Genomic DNA, 20,504 nt, shown 5'->3' with positions numbered 1-20,504 from the left:
GTCCAGCATCCTCCCAGCGGTTCCCTCACACGCGGCCCCGGGAGAGGCTGGACCCTGGGCTCTGGCAGGGACAGAGCCAAGAAACATAGTCTGGACCAGGCGGCCTCCGAGGGCCACTCCTCCTCCCCGCCTTCACTCAGCTCCCGCCACAGCAGAGGTGGGGCCGGGGTGGCGGCCCCCCTGGGCGGGTGGTGAGGAGGAGCCCAGGCCGGCCGAGGGAAGGAGTGCAGGGCTGCGCAGGTGGCTGGGCTAGAGGCTGGGGAAGGGACCCTGTCCCATTGGGCGGGGTGGGGGGTTGGCCAACCCTGGTGGTGACCTGGGCGGGGCTGGGTGCAGAGCTGGGAATCTGGGTGCCAGCCAAGGTCGGGCTGAGGCCGGGCAGTGCAGGTAACACAGGATGAGGGGCTGGCGGTGGGCACAGTTTATTCCACTTCATGCAGACACTGACCCACACGCTCAGGAGCTTAAAAATAATGCACTGAACCACACGGTGCCTGTGCCCCCAGCTCTCCCGGAGACACAGAAAGACACTTGGCTGAGTGGGGTCAGGGTCCGAGGGTCCACAAGCCTCCATCCTGGGACAGGGCAGTAGTGTGGGTCCAGGCGGCGGTGGGGGGCAGCGTCCTTTCCCCGCCCCCCGAGAAAAAGTGCAGAGACAGGGCCGAGGCCCCGGGCAGGGAGGCCCGACTCTCGGCAGTTGGCAGCAGGGAGGCCAGGGGCAGGGTCCTTCACGGTCCGTCCTGAGGGCCCGGCCCACCATGCCGTGGGCACAGCTCTCGCGAGGTGCGGGAGCTGAGGTGCCGGGCGGTTGGCTGGGCGTGGCGGTGGGCGGCGCCCTGGAGTCCTCGGCGCCCGGCGCTCAGTCCTGGGCAGCGTCTGCACGCCACTTGAGAGCGTGGTCCTTGTGCGCATCGGGGAGGATCTGGTTGCGCATCCCCCCGAGCAGGTTGGACGTGGCCTCCGTGGCCAGGATAAGGGGCTTTACCACCGTCGGGGGCAGCTGGCGGATCACGCCTCCCACGGCCCCCGTCAGCCCCTTCTGCTCGTGACCCCGAGATGCCACCTCGCAGATGGTCTGAGCCGTGTCCAGGATGCCCTGTGGAGGCGGGCGGTCAGCGCAGGGGTCTGGGTAGAGAGTGGGGGGGGGGTGGTGACAGGGACGGGGCTGGGGCGCGTTACCTCCCGAACAGTGTCGTAGGCCTTGACCACACCCTCCCGCAGGTCAGCGGGCTGCTGGCCCTTGCGCTGCCTTCGCACGGAGCGCTTGTCCTGCAGGGAGCGGGAGATGGGTTCCGCCGGGGACAGGATGTCGTACACCGTCTCGGCGGTGGCCTGGGGGAGCACAGCAGACGCCAGATGAGGAGAGGCGGTCCAGGCAGACATGATGGAACCCCTGGGCCCCCAGTCCAGGGAGCCCGCCACTGCCCCACCCACAAACCTGTGCTGGCTCCGGGGGTCCCGCCAAGGTTCCCGCCAGCCAGGTCAGGGGGCTTCAGGTGGACTGGCTGCCTCCTCAGGGGCTGCTCCTAATGTCCTCCAGACCCCAAACCCCTCCTGCTGACCCCAACACCCGCTGTCTGCAGTGCCTCACATGCAGCTTGCCTGAGCCGGACCCACTGCCTGGCCTCGCCAGGTCCACAGAGCAGCCCCGCAGACCAGGGGTCCTTCTCACTCCCCCCACGGGCCAGGGAGTCAGTCCATCACCGAGTCTGAGCTGCCTTCCGTTGGAGACTCCCGTTCCTTGCGCCCACGTCTCTCGTCCTGCATCACTCCTTCCCACCCAGACTCCTTGCCTGGCGGTGCCGCCCTCCAGGTGGGGGAGACCTCCTGGGGGAGCCCCTCAGATGCTGGCTTGTCTCTCCAGCCTCCTCTCTGGAGACCTGCCCCCGCCCTCACGGGGCTGGGCTTGCACGGCCCAGAAAGCACCAGGCTCCCCACGTGTCGCACGCTCACGCCCACCTGCCATGACTGCCTAGAAGTGCCTGCCTGTCCTGTCCCAGCCTCACACTGTGGGTTCACCGCGAGACCTACAGCTGCCCCCAGGCAGGGCCGGGGATCCGTCGGGCCAGCGAGGTGCAGGGCCTGAGCGAGGCAGGGCCAGTCTGGGCCTCACCCTCCGGTCTGTACACAGGGCCCCCCTTCCCGCCCCTTCAAGACCCAGCCATGAGCAGAGACCCAGTGGGCTGTAGAACCTGGGGGACACTCGTCCTCCTGCATGGGGGCCACAGGAGGCCTCCGGAGACAGGCTGTGGGTTGTCAGCCAGTCACGTGGCCTCTCATCTCCGTGACTGTCCCTCATAAAACATTCTGCACACTCCGACTGCCCGGTCAGGGGGGCTCTGGGGACGGGATCGGATGCCGCAGCAGGCCCTCCCTGCCCTGCAGAGCCAGGCGCCCTCACCTGGATGGCCTGCACCAGCCGGTTGCTGAGTTCCAGGGCAGCCGAAGCCGTTGACGAGCCGAAGGAGGCGGCCCCCCGCTGCAGCCCCCGCATGAGGCGCCCGTCCTTCCTGTACTGCTCGATGGGCAGCCACAGCAGGTCCCGGAACCCTTGGACTGGGGTGGGGCGGCAGGCCCGTCAGAGGTGCGAAGGCTGCACTGCCCCCGCCACCCTCCTGGAGGACCTCCCCTACTCATTCCCAATGGCAGCTTCTAGGCTGCCCACGGGTAGGGCAGTTTCAAGAGCCCCCAGAGCCAGACACTTACAGAGCTGGACCACTGAGTGCATGGGGCCCACTCCCCCCAGCAGGCCTGGCAGCTGGTTCTTGCGGATGTCCTGCAGCCACTCGTTGAGAGCATAGCCCAGCACCTTGTCCACGCCCAGGAGTCTGGGAAGGGGAGGGGAGAGGGGGGCAGGGTGGGGCAGAGCCACACACTGAGGGGTCACAAGGTAGGTGGACCTGAGGCACCTTAACACTCCCCGTGGCCCCGCCCAGCCCTGTGCAGAGATGGGGGATAACTGCACCCATTTTACAGAGGAGAAATTGAGGCCCCAGAGGGTCGATGTCTTGGCCAAGGCCACACAGCCAGTCAGGACCAGAGCGAAGGGAAGAACAGGGCCCCGGGAGGAGCCGGGGTGCCGGGGTGCGGGGAGGGCTCACCCGTGCCGGCAGCAGAGCCGCTTCAGCTTCAGCTCGGAGCAGTTGAGCTGCGCCAGGCCGATGAGGAGGCCAGTGAACGTGCCCTGGGGAGGCGGAGTGGCTGGGTTTACGTGGGGGGGCACAGCGGCCTGCCCAGCCCACCGGACCCCTCCTCAGCAGCCAGTGACGCCTGGTGCAAGCCCTGGCCTCCTGGCCCCCAAAGGCCAGACTACCCCTGAGCAGAGTGGGGACCCCAGAAGGCTCAGGCTACTCAGCTGCCCCACCTGATGGCCCCACTTACCACCTGGTCCATGGTGACGTGCTTGCCGTGATAATCCAGCCAGATGGGCACCTCAGACGTGAATCGGAACTCCCTGGGGGGAAGAGAGCGGGTGGTTTAACCACTGACCTTGCCCCTCACGGCCCACCCACTCAGGGCCCCGCCCACCGCCGTACCTGAAGTAGATGGGCTGTTGCTCAGAGCCTTGCCCTGCACCTGGGGCCTCCTGCACATCATCAGGGGCCTCCACACCCTCAGGCACCTCTACACCCTCGGGCGGCCCCTCCTGGGGGCCGCTGGGCTGGGCTCGGGTCTCGGGGTGAGCTAGAATATTAGACAGACCAGGGATGGGCCCAGGGCCGGCTGGGAGGTGGAACCCCCAAGCCCCGCCCCTCCCCGGTCCAGCCTCTCACCCTCAGCGGAGGCCTCCGCCGGGACCATGGGATTGATGCCCGCTGCCAGGCTGGTGAAGAAGTCCCTGAGGAAGAGCAGGGCGTCCTGGGGGGGAAAGGGTGGGCCACAGGTCAGGCTCAGGGCCTGGCAGCAGAGGGCCTCACCCTGGGCCCGCCCGCACCCAGCCCGCTCACCTGGTCCACGTTGAGCCGCAGGGGCAACAGCGAGACCCGGAGACAACACTCGGGTGCACCCATGTTGGTGGAGGGGGCCACGTGCAATGCTTTGATGGTGAGCTGGGGACAGAGGGCGAGCGCTGGACGATCGCTGGGCCTCTGCCCTGGGTCCCTGCCCGCCGGGGCTCACCTGATCAGTCTGTGTCCACGCAAGCCACCCGCTCAGCTGGGCCGCCCGGAGACCCCCCATCCCCCGGGGCTCGCAGACAACCCAAGAGAGTGTGAGCGCATGCGCGCACGTGCGCAGACGTGGCCCCGCCCCCGCCCAGCTAGACGCCGGAGCTGCCCGCAGTACCATGTTGGAGTGGGTGCGCCGCGGCATCCGCTCGCTGGTGTACATGTACAGGAACTTGTTGATCTTGGAGGAGGGGAGCCGGTCTCGGATCTCCAGCTCCTGCACGACGAACACCTGGCGGGACAGCGGCTGCTCCTCCAGCTCCTCGCCGGGGGCCGCAGGGCCTGTGGCTGGCTCCACCGGGTACACCTCATGCTGGAAGCTCACCTGGGGAGGCGGGGCATGCGGGCCTGAGCCAGGCAGGCAGGGCCCCTACCCTTCCAGCCACCCTTCCCGCATGTAGCCCCAACACGGAGCCACGCCTGGCGGCTGCCTGGCCCCCTCATGTGGCCACCCCATGGGCATTGCAAACCCACACGGTCATGCTGAACTCCTGATCTCCTCCCCCAAATCCATCTGACCCATCACCGTACGCACAAACCCTAGTTCAAGCCTCGCTCTCTAACCTATCACCAGGGAGGTTGGTTCTGCATCCTCAGAACGTCTGTAAAACCCACTCCACAGAGTAAGTCCCTGCAGTGCGAAGTGCTGGCTGAGCGGAAGGGATGAGGTGACCAGCCGCCGTCCCCCACCCCAGCTGGCCCTTTGCACCCCGAGCCCCTCGCTCACCTTACTGAGCTGGATCTCCATGAGGACCTGATGCTGCCGCCCGCTGCCCCCCTGCGAGCGCCAGGAGTTCTGGGGCCGGTTGGGGCCAGAGCAGCGAGAAGGGGAGCCCCGGGGAGCCGCGAGGCCGACTCTTGCCCTGGGCAGGACAGGGGACAGCCTGACTCAGCGGAACACCCTTTTCTCACCCCTCCTCCCAGAGTGGGACTCTTGGCCTGCGGTGGGAGACCCTCCCCTGGGAACTTGGGTGGGATAAGGAAGGAGGAACTGAGGCCAGGGAGGCAAGGGTAGGCTCAAGGTCACCAGCTGCTGAAGGTCAGGGTTGGACCCCAGCCCAGGCCCCATCGCCAGCTGCCCCCTGCACTCCCTTCCTCACCTGTGGCCGGGGTGGGGGCCAAAGTCTCGGCCTCCGTAGAGGTGCCAGACAAAGGAGACCTCGCGCAGCACCACGCGGGTGCTGGGCACCGGGAAGTGGGCGGGCGCCCGCAGCAGGTCCGTGCTGCCCAGCGGCCGGGAGAAGTGCCCGTCCTGCACGACGATGGGGCCTGGGTGCAGCTGGGTCACCACGGGCTCCCCGTCTCGGGGCTGTGGGGAGGAGCCGAGTGAACGCGAGTGGCGCAGACGCTCTCCCCTGACCAGGCCACCCTCCACCCGGGTTCTTCCGGCCCCGGGTCTCCCTCCCCATTTCTGCAAAAGACGACACTGTCCGCACAGCCTGCGTCTGCACATTCTGCCTGGGATGGGGCCCAGTGCCTCTGCTCCTGCTAGCCTTGCCTCCCTGGGACCTGGGTCTTGCTTGCATGTGACATTCCCACTGCTACTTGGGGACCAGGGGGTCAGCACCCTTGCCGTCCACACCCTCCCAACTAACCACCTGCCCTCGTCCTCCCTACTCTGATGTGCCATCCCTCTGCCCAGGATGCCACGCCTTCTCCTCCTTCCCCTGGCAATCCACCAGCTCCCTCGAAGCCCAGAGTCAGGGCTGCCTCCCCAGGAAGACCGTCCCTGCCATGGGAGAGTGACCACCTCCTGCCTCTCCCACAGTTCCCTCTCCGCAAGGGCCTGAGACTGAGCCACCCTCTCCCGCCGTTTCCCGCCCTCGCCCAGCCTGCCCACCACACACCGGGATGCCTAGGCCAGGCGCGTCGAGGATGCAGAACTCGTCACTGTCCAGAGTGTCTCCATCCCCATCCCCATCCTCTTCCGTTTCATCTTCATTGGTCTCCGGGAAGGACCCCAAACTGCCAGCAGGGGCCCCAACAGGGGACGAGGGGGGCTGGGCCCCACTCCGTTCACCTGGGAATAGGTAGACTGACACGGGCGAGGCCTGAGGGAGGGGGCCACCTGTAGGAGAGAGAGCTGGTTTGGGGGAGCCTGACGTGGGTGCTGGCTACGCCCGCTGGCTCCAGAGGCCCTCCCCAGCCTACCTGAATGCTGGGCCAGCTCCCTCAGGTTGCGCTCGGTGTCCAGGAGAGCATCCGCCAGGTCCCTCTGGTTGATGAGGGCCGTCTCCACTGGGGGGCATGAGGACAGGGAGGCGGGGCTCTCGGAGAGCTGGGCCAGGCAGGGGAGGAGCGGTGAATGAGTGCCAGGGGGGCGGGGCCCCAGGGGCGCCCCGTGGCCAGGCCCCTGGGGGACCAGGGCAGGGGAGGGGGCCAGGCAGAGCTCTGGGAGCCTGTGCGGCCAGGTCTCACCTGTACCTTCTGGCCGGCGATCTCGGTGGGGCTGGGGGGCCGGGCTGGGGGGTGCAGGTCGCCCCCGTTCATCACGTACTGCAGCAGGTTGAGCAGCAGGGCGCAGGAGTCGGCGCAGCTGTGCATGTGCACCACGCTGTTGGAGCAGCGCAGCTCGAACAGCGGCTGGCTCTGTGGGGGCGGGGTGGGGGGTGGGGCGCCGTCAGCCGGGGCTCTGTCCTCTCCGACCAGAGACAGAACCGGCTAGGTCCTGGGTCTTCCCTGGGGCTGGTGAGCACACTGAGCCCAGCGGGTGGAAGGGGCTTGGCCCGGGGCTGCCCGAGGTGCCTGGCGGAGCGCCACCCCGAGTGAAGGGCTTTGTTAAACCCGACTCCTTGGCCCCTGACCCCAGCCAGCCGGGCAAGGCCTCCATTTTACAGATGAGGAGACCGCCCCGCTGCAGAGGCCCCGGCTGCAGCTGCCCTCCAGTGGCGGGCCTCCCCCTGGGGGACACCCATGGTGGGCCTGGCCCTTCCCAACAGAGCCAATAACCACAGCCCACACAGGGCTGGACACGCAGTGACCATGACCTGCACCCAGGCCCAGGCAGCAGAAGCAGAGAGACGGTGTGTGGCGGAAGGGGGACCCTATGCAAGCACCTCGGCCCCAGCACTGCTCCAACCCCAGGGGCTTTGGGAAACAGATGCACTCACCAGTTTGCCCCCTGTGCTCCCCTTCCAGGTTTTGATCACGAGCTCCAGGAGGTCAACATCCAAGACACAGACGTAATCTGAAGCAGAGGACAAGAGACATTCCTATTGCCTCCTCACGCCCAGCCCGACGCGCCACCAGGGGTAGAATCGGGGTTTGTCTGGGTGCAGCCCTCGCGTGCGTGTGCATGTGCGTGCATGTGCATGGAGAACCAGCCACTGGGGGAGGGAGGACACGGGCTACTCTGTGCGTGGCCGGGGCCCACGGTCCCTCAGAGGGGAGGGAGCCCAGCCCCGGGGCCTGCCCACCTCGCCGCAGATCCAGGGTCTCCACCTCACACTTGTCGGACAGGTACAAGGCTGAGTCATCGAGGATGAACCTGGTGGGGAACAGGGCTGAGAAGGGCCCGGAGCCCCTGCAGGCGGCAGCTCCACGGGAGCCGGCCGGGACGGGCGCCCAGAGCAGGTCCCGGGCCCACAGGCCCCTGGTGTGAGCCCCCTCTGGCCTCGGAGTGTGTGCTGAGGGAGGGCGGCCGGGTCTCCCGTGTTGCGGGCCCCGATCCATCTGCTCCCCCGAGAGCGTCCAGTTCCTCCACTGCGTCTGGGCCTCGCAGCAGCCCAGGGAAGGGGGGGCCCTGCCTTCCCCTCCTGCTCCTTTGAAATGAGCCCTTCTTTTAACGGCAGCATAACATAAATCCCTTTAAAATATTTTAAAACGTAGCAATAAAAGGGACATGATCCCCAACCCCAACCCAACCCCCACTATACGTCTCCTCGCAGCCTCTTCCACGAAGCTGCAGAGAGAGGCCCGTGAACACCTGCTCACACGCCTTTGCGTTAAACCTTTGCAGTTTCACGCCGTACTTTTTCAGTAAACGCTACTATGGCATTTCCCAGTAGTTTTCCATGTTGTTCTCTGACTTGACTCAAATGCCGGGTGAGCCACGTTTAGCAACTCCAGCTGGGATCTGAGGGGGCATTGGGCTGTGCGTCCTGGCTGCTTGGAACCGTGCCGTGGAGGCACCACATTCCAGCTGCTCTGTCCTTCTACCCCCGCGCAGCAACCAGAGGCAGTCTGGGCCCAGGGGAGACGACCGCGACACGGAGCCTGAACGCCTCTACGGCTCCAATCCCCGCCCCACCCAACCGCCCTCTAAGAGGGTGGGTCCCATGCTCTGGGAGCATCGTGACTGGAGTGTACGGAAGGGCTGAAGGGCTCGAGAGTGGCCTGAGGACACAGAGCAGGCGGACAGCTGCGGGGGGGGCAGGGCAGCGGCAGCTGCAGCTCAGCTCGGGAGGGCGGGGCCTGCATACCTGAGCAGGAAGGTGGAGGTGTCCATGATGATGTTACTGGAGAGGGTGAAGGTCTCGGCGGTGATGAGGACACGCACGGGGAGGTAGAGGGGCCTGGGGGCGACAGTGAAGCTGGGGCGGGCTCCTCACACCCACGCGAGAGCCTGCCCCTGCCCCCGGCCCCCCAGCCTGGGTACCTGTAGTCCACAGCGCAGGAGAACAGGTGCGTGTGCAGGACAGTAATGACCGTCGGGGGCAGGTAGCCCAGCACTGGGTCATCCAGCACATCTAGGAACTCCAACAGCTTTGGGGTCCAGGTGGGAGAGGCGGTGAGGACAGCGTGGCCTCTTTCCCGTTCCGGCCCCCCACCCCAACCCTGACACCAGCCTCCTCCCGGTCCCGAGACCTGTCTACCCACGCCACCCTCCCTCACCTGGGAGTGCCAGCTCTGTTCTGGTAGGGTCACGTAGTGGCGCAGGGTGGCTCTGTGCAGCCTCAGTGTCACCAGGAACTCCTGGGGGCGGGACACAGTCAGCGAGGGCCAGCCCAGCCCTCCACGCACCAGGCGGGCAGTCGCCCCAGCCGAGTGGGCGGGCAGAAGCAGACATGGCCGTACCTTGACGTTCTTGTGGGGGTCCAGGTGGATGCGCACAGCGGTGGACAGCATGTGGGGGCCTTGGCCCTGGCTCTTTCGGCCTGAGGCTCCCCGCTCGGTCACCCCTTTCTCTGATGGGTAGATGGTTGGGACCAACTGGGCCGGAGGAGCAAAGGTGGGCAGCTCCAGGCGACTGGGCAGCAGGTAGTCCTCCATGGCCGCTGCAGAAGCATCTGGTGAGCCCCCCTGCCAAGCCAGCTGACTGCCCACTTAACCGAGGGCCCGCATCCCTCCTGAAAGCCCCCACCCCTGCCCTTGGGCTCCAGAGACCCCTGACGACTGGCCCACAGCCCTCACACCTCGGTGGTAGAGCGTTGCCTTCTCAGCCTCCAGGCAGAAGTAGCCGAGCCCCGGTTGGCCCCGATACTGCGAGACGTTGAAGATGGTGCCTTGCTCCATGTCCAACACCAGCTCCCCGTGCACAGCCTCCAGCGGCCTCCCGTCCTCATCCTGCAGACAAAGCACATGGCTCGGCCTCACCCCCTGCGCGGAGCAGCGCCCAGGCCCTCAGGGGCGAGGGGCCAGCCCAGCCTGCCTCCCAGCACCACATGGTGCCTGCCCTGGGCCCTTCGCATGGTGCCTTACACACAGCAGGAGCTGCTATGTGGCCGACAGGGCTCGAGAGGACGAGGGGAGGTCTGGTGCGTGCTGCTGGCTGGACAGGCCCCGCGCAGCCCCCCACTGCCTGGGGCCCACTTCCCACACTCCCAGCTCAGCACCGCTCGCTCCGGACTCAGTCCCCCGTCAGCGGGGCCTTTGCGGTCGGGGGCACAGCGCTCCAGGGCTGCCCTCACCTTGGTCTCACAGAGGGCCGTGACCCGGCCCTTCAGCACGGTCACCAGTGTAGTCAAGGTGCTCTGGGAGTGAGGACTCGGGGCCTCGGGGGCGGCCTGGGGGGCGCCGGATGCCCCCACCGAGAAGAAGTGGGCATCCTCGTCGTCCGAGTCCGAGTCTGGGGCGAGATCAAGAGGCCAGTGGGAAGGAGGCCCCGAAGGGCCGCCCAGCCCTGCCCAGCTCTGGGGACCCCAGGCCCCGCCGGGCGCCCCTCCTACCCAGTTTGAAGGCCGACTTGCACATCTTGAAGTTGTCGTGCCAGAGCCCCGAGGGGCCCGAGAGGCTGGGGGCGTGGGCGGCGCAGGAAGAGGCGGGGGCCGGCAGCAGGTCCGCGGGCTCCCACATGAGCAGATCGTTGTTGATCCTGAGACAGGCGGGTGCAGGGCGGCCGTGAGGGAGGCCCGGCGCGGCCCCGGCCACGGCCCCCGCCCGCCCGGTGTGCATCCTCACCTGTTGTAGAGGCTCTCGTAGACTTCCTTGCTGGGCAGGAAGATGTGGGCGCTGGGCAGGACCACTTCCAGGCTGCAGCGTGACAGCCTCAGGGCCCGGCTCTGGAAGCTCCTCATCTCCTCGGGGTCTCCCGGAATCACCATCTACATGGGGGTAGCGGGGAAGGCGTCTGAGAGGAGCCGGGGCCTGCTGCCGGCTCAGCAAGCGGACCCAGACCCCAGACCTGCTTCCTAACCTCCTAGCATTCCTTCATTCTTTTTTTTTTTTTTTTTAAGATTTATTTATTTCTAGAGAGAGGGGAAGGAAGGGAGGGAGAAAGAGAGGGAGAGAAACATCAGTGTGTGGTTGCCTCTCATATGGCCCCCACTGGGGACCTGGCCTGCAACCCAGGCATGTGCCCTGACTGGGATTTGAACCAGCGACCCTTTGGTTCACAGGCCAGGGCTCAGTCCACTGAGCCCCACCAGCCAGGGCCATTCGTTCACTCTCACTCACTCATTCACAGGAGCCCTCCCCTGCTGAGACGGCAGCCTGCTCCGAGGGCCTCACACGGTAATTCCTTTATCCTCAGGGCAGGCCTGAGAGGGGTCGCCGTGCCCACTTTTCAGGAGAGGAAACTCATCGGTATGACACTCCCCAAGAGGTCAGACCCCAGGCCGCTGGGCAGCAGAGCCCGGACTGCAATCCAGACTTCCTGGCCCCGGGGGCCAGGCCCTCAGCTGCCTCTCACTCAACCCCCATCACCTTCAGAAGAGAGGGTCCCAAGGCCTAACCGCTCAGTGCCAACCAGTGCCAACCGATGAGACAGGGCCCTGATCTCCCCCCAGGGCCGGCCCTCACCAGCGCCCTCACTCCCCAGCCCCACGGGCTGGGTTGCTTTCGACTCCCCTTTGAATGAGATGACGAAAGAGATGAAAGTGTCGCCGCTGCTGGGTCGCATCCCCTGGGGCCCCAGGTTGCCCTTCCCCCGGCCCGTAGCCACCGCGTGGCTCCCACAAGACCCGGGGCCCCCAGGCCTCACCTCCTCAGTCTCGTACATCGTCCTCTTGGAAGAGAAGGGCGAGGGCTCGGGCTCCCGCAGCTCGCACGGGCTCTCGACAGACAGGTCCAGCTCCTGCCCCTTCTCCGGGCCCACTTCCCACTGTGTGCCGCCGATCTGGGGGTTCAGGGTCACCACTACCCTGCCGGGGCACAGGCCTGTCACTGGCAGCCCCCGCCCCCGCCCCGCCCCTGGTTCCAGGTGGCCTCATGCCGCCCCCAGGGGCGAAGCCCCCCTCTGCCGTCTGCCCCTGCCAGAGCCCCCGCTTACTGGGGCAGGAAGTATTTTCGACCAGGGCTCTTGGGGTCCAGGGCTTTGGAGACTCGCAGGCAGGGCACAGGTGGCTTCTCCCCATCTTCATAGGTGCCTGGAGGAGAGGGGGAAGAACGGGGGACGGTCATCGCTGCCGGTCCCCATTTCTCCCCCAGTGCCACACGGAGTCCGTGGTGGCTAACCTTTCCTGTTTGCAGACCTGCGCGCGCTCTCACGCGGCAGCCCAAGGACCAAGGGCCCGTCCTGCCTGCTCCCCCGTGACCCCGCTGCTTCGGTGACCCTAGGCCCGTCTCTGCTGGAGGCCAGGCCAGAGCCCCTGCCCCAGGTGCTGTCTGCTTCCCAAGGGCTCTCACCGTGCAGGTCAGAGCAGGTAAGTTCCAGGCGGGTGGGGGTCGGGGGGCCAGGCCCGCTGCTCAGCTCCGTCCGGAAGTGGGGCTCACTCAGCTCCAGCCGCAGCTGCTCCGCCCGAACAGCCTGGCCTGCCCAGGGATCCCTCTCCGGCCGCAGGTCGGCGATGGGGAAGCGCAGCTGCAGGGTGGCCCGGGGCGCCGAGAGCCGCACCACTGTCTGCTGCTCGGCAGCTGGCGGGGACTCTGTCTGCGAGAGGGTGCAGGGGTCACAGCTGCTGCCGGGGCCCGTGCCCCACTCCCAGCCCTGGCGGGGAATCTTACCAGCAGGCCGGCGGGTGGCTCGGGAGGGGCTAAGGAAGCCAGGTGCAACAGGGCGGCGAGCCGGTCCAGGGCCCCCAGCTCCACGTGTGCCTGGAAGTCGGCCAGGTCCAGGGCCAGCTCTGAGCGGCAATGGCAGGTGGCTGTGCGCCGGGATCGGCTCTGAGGTTGAGGGTGTTCGGGTCAGCAAGGGCTGTGGGGTGGGTGAGGGCAGGGCGGGGAGGGGTCCCCTTGAGCAAAGACAGAGAGGCCTCCCGGGTGGTGGTGAAAAGGGCTTGCGGGCCGGGGGTGACTCGGGAGGGGACCAGGAGACCGTCACCACCCTGCCGGAGGCAGATGACCACGCTTGTTTAATAAAAGCCATCTAAGCGTCACCACTCCCAGCCCTGGAGGTTAGCGGGGGCCCGCCAGGGTGAGCCGGGGAGAGGCACCCAGGTCCAAATGTACTCAGGGGTCCTCGGGTGGGGCGGCGTGCTCTGCTTGGAGCAGGCCAGGGGGTGGCAGAGGAGGCTGGGACCGGGGGTGTGGTGTCAGTGCGTCACGGGAAGTGCGCAGGGCCGGGTGGGTCACCTTGGGCACGCGGCGCAGCGTCTGCGTGTGGCGCAGGTGGGCGCAGGGCTGAGCCGAAGCCTGGGAGCCCTGGCTGCTGGGGAAGCTCAGGATCTGGGTTGGGACGTGAGAGGGGAGAGGATCAGGCCAAGCCCTGGAGCCCACCCCAACCTCCAGGCGCAGGCCTCACGCGCTCGCCGCTGGCCCTCACCTCCATGTACTCAGGTGCGGAAGTGCCCCTGGGCCACAGACACTCCAGCACTTCGAGCTGCCCGAAGTGCACTTCCGTGCTGGTGGTCCGGCGGCCCCGGCCGGTCTGCAGCTCCCAGGACAGCTGCACGGCTGCACCCGTTAGCCTGCAGGGGAGAAGCTGGGCATCAGACGGAGGACTGCGGGGCTCAGGAAGTCTCTACTCAGGCCCCTGCCTCGGGCTTGTACCGAACATGGCTACAGGGACAGGCCCTCTGGAAGCGCAGTCGGAGGTGGTGGAAGTCACGGGAGCCGAGGGGCCCATCCTTGGCAGCATCGAACTCGGCAAAAAAGTGGGCGGTGAGGTCAGGCGGTCCGGAAGACGGGGCAGATGTCTCAAGCAAGGTCAGGGTCATGCCCCCCAAGGTCATCTTCAGTAGCGAGTCAGGGCGCATGGTGTCCGGATGGGGCGTGAGGGCCGTCTTGCCTGAGGGGACAGAGGCTTCACCAGGGGCTCCCCAGAGTTCGAGGGCAGCCCTGCCCAGCCGGACTGTGGCTCTGGGAGGAGACTTGGCCAGGCACTGAGTCCAGGCTCAGGTCAACCCTCTCGAGGGAACTGCAAGGACTGGAGGCGACAGAACACTCAAACCAGTCCCTTACGCATACAAGCTCTCGGTACACGGCTAACAAACAAACAGCCCGCAGGTCATGCCTCGTTACCCCACTTACTGGAAGTGCTCATCCAAGTTCACCGACTCTGGAACCTGGGCTTTGTCCATCATATCACCAGCCTCCCCCCGGAAACCAAGTCACCCACGGTGGGCCTCCCACATACACGGGACATCGCAGCACCGCGGCCTCTGCCCTTCTTTCTGCCTCTGGTGCACTCACCCATCGGGTGGCCCTGGGCAGGGAGCTGGCGTGGGGTCACGTCACTGTGCACAGAGGAGCCCAGGTCTACGTCGGAGAGGGAGAGCTCAGAGAGGACGGAGGCCACGCTGCTCGTGAGGCCCGCCATGGAGAAGAACAGGTCTGCGGGCCCGGTGAGGGCGTCAGGGACCGCGGGCTCGGCCCCCCACCTCCTGCGCCCACACTGGCCGCCCCGCCAGCCGCCGGCCCGGCCTCACACCCACCGGTGCTGTCCAGGTTGACAAGGGGGTTGTTGGTGAGGGAGTCTGGACCGAGGGGCTCAGTCACAGTCCCCGCCTGCAGCTGCTGGTTCAGGTCCTGCTCGATCAGCCACAGGTCTTCAGCACCCAGCGGGCGGCTCTTGTTCAGCTTGTCGTCCAGGGCCTTGGGGTCTACAGGGGAGGACACTTCCTTGCGTCAGTCCCACCTGGCTGGCCCCTCTCTAGCCGCTGTCCCGCCCCCTGAACGGCCCGGGGGCCTCACCTGCGAGGCTCATGGCGCCGAGCAGTTCCTGAAGCTGCTGGAGCTGCTGTGGGGTTAGGAGCAGGTGCAGGGAGCCCAGCTGTCCGGCCACCTCCAGCTGAGGGCAGAGGGGGCAACCAGGGAGCCTATACTTGCCATCCGGGCCCCCCCCAAGAGCCACTATCCACCTGCCCTCACCCAGCGGAGGAAGGATGCCAGTTGCCAGGCTAAGCTTTCTCACCAACTAGCTGAGTGACCCTGGCCATGACCTGACCTCTCTGAACTTCAGTTTCTCCAGTTGCCAAGAAGGCAACTTCCCCCACTCAACGCCCCGCTCTGCCCCGAGAAGATGAGCCTGGCTGAGGATTCTGAGGTGGAGCCCGCCCCCTCCTCCCCACGGGCCCAGGGACTCACCTTGGGGCCTGGGAAGGCCTCATTCTGCTTCAGCTTCACCGTCAGCTCCATGTACCCTGAGCAAGTGCCGATCTGCAAGGGGGGCTCTGGGGCATCTTTCTGGGAGGCAAGAGGGTGTAAGGGGGGAGGGGTCAAGAGGGTGACATCAGAGCTGGTCAGAAGGGAGAGAGGGGCAGAGGGATCCAGGGCCCAGGAGGGCAGGGATCAGAAGGAGAAGGAGAACGTGGGGATCGGGGTTGGCCCACCTGTGGGGGAAGCTCCTCGAAGTGCAGGCGAACCCCCGCCAGCTGCAGCAGCTTGTGCAGGAAAGCAGGAGGCTGGTGCACGTCCACGGGGGGCGCCTGGCTCGGGTCCCGCATGGCCTCGTCACAGTATTCCAGTCTGCGGAGTGTGGGGTCAGCCTCTGTCCTGGCCGACCCAGGAGTGGAGCCCCGCCCCCTCACAGTATTCTGTTCTAGGGGTCTGCGGTCACGGGGCTGCCCGTCGTAGCCAGACCGTTCTGGACCCCCACGGCCAGTTCTCACTCCTTGAACCCTCTGCATGTAACCTGATGCCTGGGGGTCCCTTCGCCACTCCGAGTCTGCACCACCTGGCCCCGGGACACCACTCAAGGCTTACAACACAGCCCACCCCCCTCGTTGTAGCCACTGCCCAGGCCCACGCAGACATGCTCTGTCACTTCCCAGGAAGGAGCCTAGGCTGGGGGTGGGGTCAGGGTCAGGGCCGGTTGTAGCCCTTCACGCCCCCTCTCCCTCACACCAGCCCACCCACCAGGCCTGCGCCTACCTCTGCACATGGACTTCCACCGCCACGCCACGCTCCCCATCGCCCAGGGAGTGCTCCACCCTCACCACAGTGTCCAGGAAGGTCACCCTGATCCTTCGCAGCACTGAGGAGTGAGGAGGGGGTCTCAGGTTAGGTAGAGCTGTAAAGGACAGGCAGAATTTCCCCTTTGGGCCTGCTTACCAGTCTCGATGGTCTGGGCGAACATCTCCAGGCCCTCCAGGGGCTGTGGCGGCTCAGAGGGCTCAGGCAGCCCATCCCGCAGGCACTCCTGAGCCAGCTGCAGGCTCGTGGTCATGCACGAGGCCCAGCTCTGCGAGTCAGCAGGCCCCGGGCCTGTGGGTAGGAAGAGGGTCTCAGGGCAGGACAGCCCAGCCAGCTCCAGAGCGCCTGGGCCCACTCCCACCACTTGCTCTCCCACCCCCACCCCACCCCAGCCTTAGCCTGCCCTCGGCCTACCCGTGCCCTGACGGGGCTGCAGGGTGAGCTGGAGGCCTGACACTCGAACGGTGCAGTGGTCAGTGAGCAGCGCGGCCCAGGGCACGGCCACCTCGATGGAGCCCACAAAGCCTTCCACCAGCTCCAGCGGCGACTCCATGGACTCCAGCACCTCGTTCACAGACTGAGAGCAGACAGGGGACAGACCTGGCTCAGGAACACCCCACGCCGCCTGTCTCCCCGGCCGCTGCATCCTTTGTCTGCTCTGCTTTGGAGAGCACCCTTGCTCTCCCAGATCCTCTGCGACGCGACCTGTGAGGCCCCACCTCTGCTCACATGGACCCCTGCTCTCAGCGGGTCCTAGCTCTGCATCACCCAAACATGCCCAAACTCTCAAACCAGAGGAAAGGAGAGCTGAAGGGGGAAGCGGAGGGACCGGGTGGAGGACAGAAGGTGCAGTGAGCGTCCAGAACAGGCAGGCAGGGGACGCCCCCCGACTCCAAACACTTGGCGTAGCTGTACATCTCTGAGGCACAGGCTGAGCACCCCTCCCCCACTACAGATAGGAGAACAGTACCCCCACCAGCCCGGGAGCTCCTGGAGAGTAGAAGCCCGCCTGCTTTCCTTATTGAAACCCGGAGAGGGTCTCAATAAGTACTTGTTGGACCCATGAGTTAAAAAACCAGAAGGCCCAGAGAGTTCAAGTCCAAACTCCTCATGTAAGGTTCACAGATGGGGAAACTGAGGCCTAGAGAGGGGTGTAACCTAGTCACCCAATGTACTGGACCAACGTCTCTCTCCTCATCCTATCTTACGGTCCCCAGGCACTAGGCTTCTCCTGGGGTCTTCAAGGTGGAGGCTGCAGGCAGAGCAGCCGGGAGGAGCGGCTATTGGAAAAGCACCCGCATTCCACGAGAGCACAACTAGCTAGGAGCCAATTCAGTCCCAACAGGAGGGCAGGGCTGGGTGCGGCAGGAGTGCTTCTTGGCACTGAAGTAGGAAGGGGCAGCTAGCTCAGAGGTCTGAGAAGGCTTCCTGCACTGGGACTCACAGGCAAGAGGCTATGGGGAGGTGCCCCCAACTCTGGGCTCAGGGGACTTCCCTTACCCCACATGTGCTCAGGAAGACCTGTCCCTGAAGCCCAGCTCTTCCTGCCCAGGTCGTGCCGAGGCCAGCCATGCTGCTTGCCCTCCTGCCCTTCCAGGGCCAGCCCTGAGCTGGTGCTTCTAATTGGTGGTTCCTTTGCAACTTTCCAGGTCAGCTGAGCTGTGAGTCACGACCCCCTCACTGCCCCCAGACTCATGTCTGACCCTGACCTTACTTCTCTCTGCCTGCTCAGTGTCTATCCCAGCCTCCTCCCTGCCTGGGGCCAGACCTCTCCGACCTTCCCTGTGGGCTTCCCTCCAGGTGGGGGTGCTAATTCCCAATCCCCTCCCCAAACAGCCACTTGGTCCCTCCCACTCTCCCCAAAAGCAGGAAGTCGGCAGAAGCAGCAGCAGTCACACGAGGTGTTGATCAACACGGGTGCTGACGCGGTTGTTGACATCCACATCCCGAGGCGAACCCCACCCACTGGGCCCAGGGCTGTAGGGTCAGGAGGTCAGGGGACCATTCCCACAGGTGTCCTCAGCAGGGCTCCGGGCCCTAGCAGTCTCCCCTGGCCAGCGGCATGGCCCCAAGTCTATCTGCCCTGGCCTGGTCCTACCGCAACCCCCCAGTTCCTCGGCTGCGCTCCCTCCTCACCCTCTCCTTAGTCCCTCCACCACGCTCCTCAGAATCAAGGCCCCAAACTCAATGTGCTTATTCTGGCATTCTCCAGACAAGTGACATCCCTCTCCCCAGCCTCAGTTTCTCCTCCTGTGAAGTGACCCCAAGGAGCCCCTTCCCGCCCAGGTTCTCGCTCTGGAGGCGATCAGCAGGGTCCTTCTGACGCCTGAAAAGGGCCGGATTTCCATGGCCTTAACACGCCTGGTACCTGGTCCCTCGGCCCGACCCTTTTTCCGGGAGCCTCAGGTCGCGGCGGCCCTGTGCCCCCCACCCTCTTGCCGGGCTCGGGCCTGGCTCCTCACCCAGATCTCCAGGTGGATATCCCGCAGGGCAACGCTGCCCTTGTACAAATCGAGGCTGAGCTGGTCTAGGCTGAGGTGCTCCTGGAAAAAGTGACCCAAGTAGTGGTGCAGCAAGTAACGGCAGACCCGCTCTTTCACACAGTTCGACCATGGCCACAGCCATCGTGACATCTCGGAGACCGCCGGGCCCGGGCCGCCTCCGCTCGCCGCCCGCCGGCGATCCCTGTCCGGCTACGCTGTTCACTAGAGCCTCGGGTTCGCCCCGCCGCTTCTCTCAGCGCCAGGCCGCGCCCCCGGGCGCTCAGCCACGCCCCCCACGCTCACTGCCATTGGCCATTGTAAAGGGCGAGGCCTACTGATTGGCCGAGGGGGGTGGAGCCTTCAGGCGCCAAAAAGAGACTGGGTTCCCTGCGTGATATAGTGCTCCCAATCTTGATTTACGCTTGCGTATAAATTCTTTGTGGGAGGACCTTTAACCTTCCTTCTTCAAGCTCTGGGAAGGCTGTTGCTTGAGGTGCCAGTCCCCGCAGAGGAATGCGCATGTGCAGATTCGTCCAATTACTTTAAGTAGTTGGGGACAATTTAAAGGCACAGTGTCTCATAAAACTTCGTAGAAAGCTTCCCAGAGAGATAAAGTAGGTAGGAGAGCCCCTGCACTCATCTGCAGCTTTAATAAATAAATAAATAAACATTTGCAGCTTACAAAGTGCTTTAGCACCTTTTATCTGTTTCAACTCTAATAACAACCATGTAAAGTAGAGGTTATAGTCACCATTTTACAAATAAGAAAACAGCTTTGTAAAGGTTGCTGTGAGTGCATTACCGAGGTCCTTCTCCACTCCTCTCCTGGAAAGCTTGGCAGGAGATTTACTGGCCCTCCCTTCTTTCTGCAGTTGGCCAAAACTTCATCCCATTTGGAATAATAGCTTTTCATGTTTCTAATGCTAAAATTAATGAAGGATGGGTTTTAAATCCCTTGAATAGGGGTCTCTTGTTTTTTGTACAGCCAGTGAGCTAAGAATGGTTTTCACATTTTTAAATAGTTGAGAAAAAAAAAAACAAAGGAAGAATAAGATTTCATGACATGCGAAGATCATACAAAATTCACATGCCAGTGTTCATAAGTAAAGTTTTCGTGGAACACAGCCAAGTTCATTTAATTAAGTACTGTCTAGGGCTGCTTTCTTGCTACAGTGGAGACCTGCAAAGCCTAAAATATTTTACAAGTTTGCAGATTCCTGCTCTACCGAGTTGGCCACACAAGCCCCATTACAGGAAGGGTGACTTGAGAGATACCCAGAGGTCATTGTGATTCTCCTTTAGCCTTGCTCTAGCTTTGCTAGAATGTGGGGACTCAACTGCCATCTAAAGGCAAAAGTCGGCCTGAAGCAAGGACACTCGTCCTGGCCTCGGGGCAAGGGCCTGGATGCCAGTCCCAGTTCTGTGTGGCCTCAGGCAAGTCAGCGCTTCCTCTGTGAAGCTTCCAGCTATTTTATCTCCTGTAACCTGAGGCTGGGTGTAGCAGAAGGGATTGAGGAACAGCCTCCAGGAGAAGTTTGGGAGACACTGGGAAGGCCCCACTCCGGGAGGCAGGCTAATAGGATGACACTGAGCAAATGCTTATTAAGGAATGATTCACGAGCTCTGCCTGTCCCCCCCATGACAGACCTGGGGCACTGCTGAGTGCATTGAATGTTGATTAAATTAATAATAATTTTTAAAAATAATAATAGACATTAGGAATTGAGCCGATGTGATGTCCTGGGCTTGTCGCTGCACTTGCGTGACCTCATCTGCTCTTCACCACTGCGCAGAGAGAGGACACTAGTAATATCCCCGTGTCCCCGTCTCACAGGAGAGGTAAACAGGCTGTCTGCCTAAGTGCCTGTGGAGCAACTGAATGAAAAAGCATCATTTCTCCTCCCAAAGGCAATGGAATAGGAAGGGCATATTCTGGAGAGTAGGAAGTGTCCTTGTGTCCAGTCTAGGAGGGGCAACCGTTCCCCTGCAGAGGGGACAGGGTACATCACGTGGAGAGGTGGGGGACACAGGACCATTGCCAATATTCAGGTCCCCAGTCTGGGGCGGCAGCTTCCCTGGTCGACCTCTCTCTCGTGAAGCCACACCCATGTCTGGCTCTCATGGTCACTTGACTGGGAGCCACATCTGTCTCCCGGGAGTGGGTGCCTGTGTGTCCACTCCTCCT

At 64.3% G+C, this 20,504-nt stretch overlaps 1 protein-coding gene across 2 annotated transcripts; it reads right to left on the bottom strand.

Moving 5' to 3' along the window:
• Nucleotides 1-406: 406 nt before the first annotated feature.
• Nucleotides 407-18,559, bottom strand: ATG2A (autophagy related 2A). Of its 2 annotated transcripts, none has more exons than XM_045854974.1 (41): nucleotides 18,299-18,559; nucleotides 16,251-16,413; nucleotides 15,975-16,127; nucleotides 15,795-15,897; nucleotides 15,254-15,389; nucleotides 15,009-15,107; nucleotides 14,616-14,712; nucleotides 14,357-14,524; nucleotides 14,115-14,255; nucleotides 13,473-13,710; nucleotides 13,246-13,390; nucleotides 13,056-13,148; nucleotides 12,489-12,647; nucleotides 12,171-12,414; nucleotides 11,815-11,911; nucleotides 11,527-11,686; nucleotides 10,506-10,648; nucleotides 10,274-10,419; nucleotides 10,016-10,173; nucleotides 9,521-9,671; nucleotides 9,183-9,382; nucleotides 9,000-9,080; nucleotides 8,764-8,870; nucleotides 8,588-8,680; nucleotides 7,583-7,653; nucleotides 7,277-7,353; nucleotides 6,585-6,755; nucleotides 6,318-6,444; nucleotides 6,014-6,234; nucleotides 5,267-5,475; nucleotides 4,894-5,029; nucleotides 4,285-4,491; nucleotides 3,948-4,049; nucleotides 3,774-3,858; nucleotides 3,537-3,684; nucleotides 3,382-3,454; nucleotides 3,102-3,184; nucleotides 2,707-2,828; nucleotides 2,402-2,556; nucleotides 1,180-1,332; nucleotides 407-1,096 (listed from the first exon to the last, which is right to left on the bottom strand). In XM_045854974.1, exons 1-41 carry the CDS (start codon nucleotides 18,467-18,469, stop codon nucleotides 860-862), a joined length of 5,823 nt encoding a protein of 1,940 aa, XP_045710930.1. In that variant the 5' UTR covers nucleotides 18,470-18,559; the 3' UTR covers nucleotides 407-859. The 2 variants fall into 2 exon arrangements, with proteins under 2 accessions (XP_045710930.1, XP_045710931.1); XM_045854975.1 differs by having other exon boundaries at nucleotides 6,591-6,755.
• Between the last annotated feature and the right edge of the window lie 1,945 nt (nucleotides 18,560-20,504).

This window comes from Phyllostomus hastatus, unplaced genomic scaffold (assembly GCF_019186645.2).
Source record: "Phyllostomus hastatus isolate PE091 unplaced genomic scaffold, TTU_PhHast_1.1 phas_scaffold_11, whole genome shotgun sequence".
NCBI classification, from domain to species: domain Eukaryota; kingdom Metazoa; phylum Chordata; class Mammalia; order Chiroptera; family Phyllostomidae; genus Phyllostomus; species Phyllostomus hastatus.
This window is presented reverse-complemented; position numbering and strand designations above follow the sequence as displayed.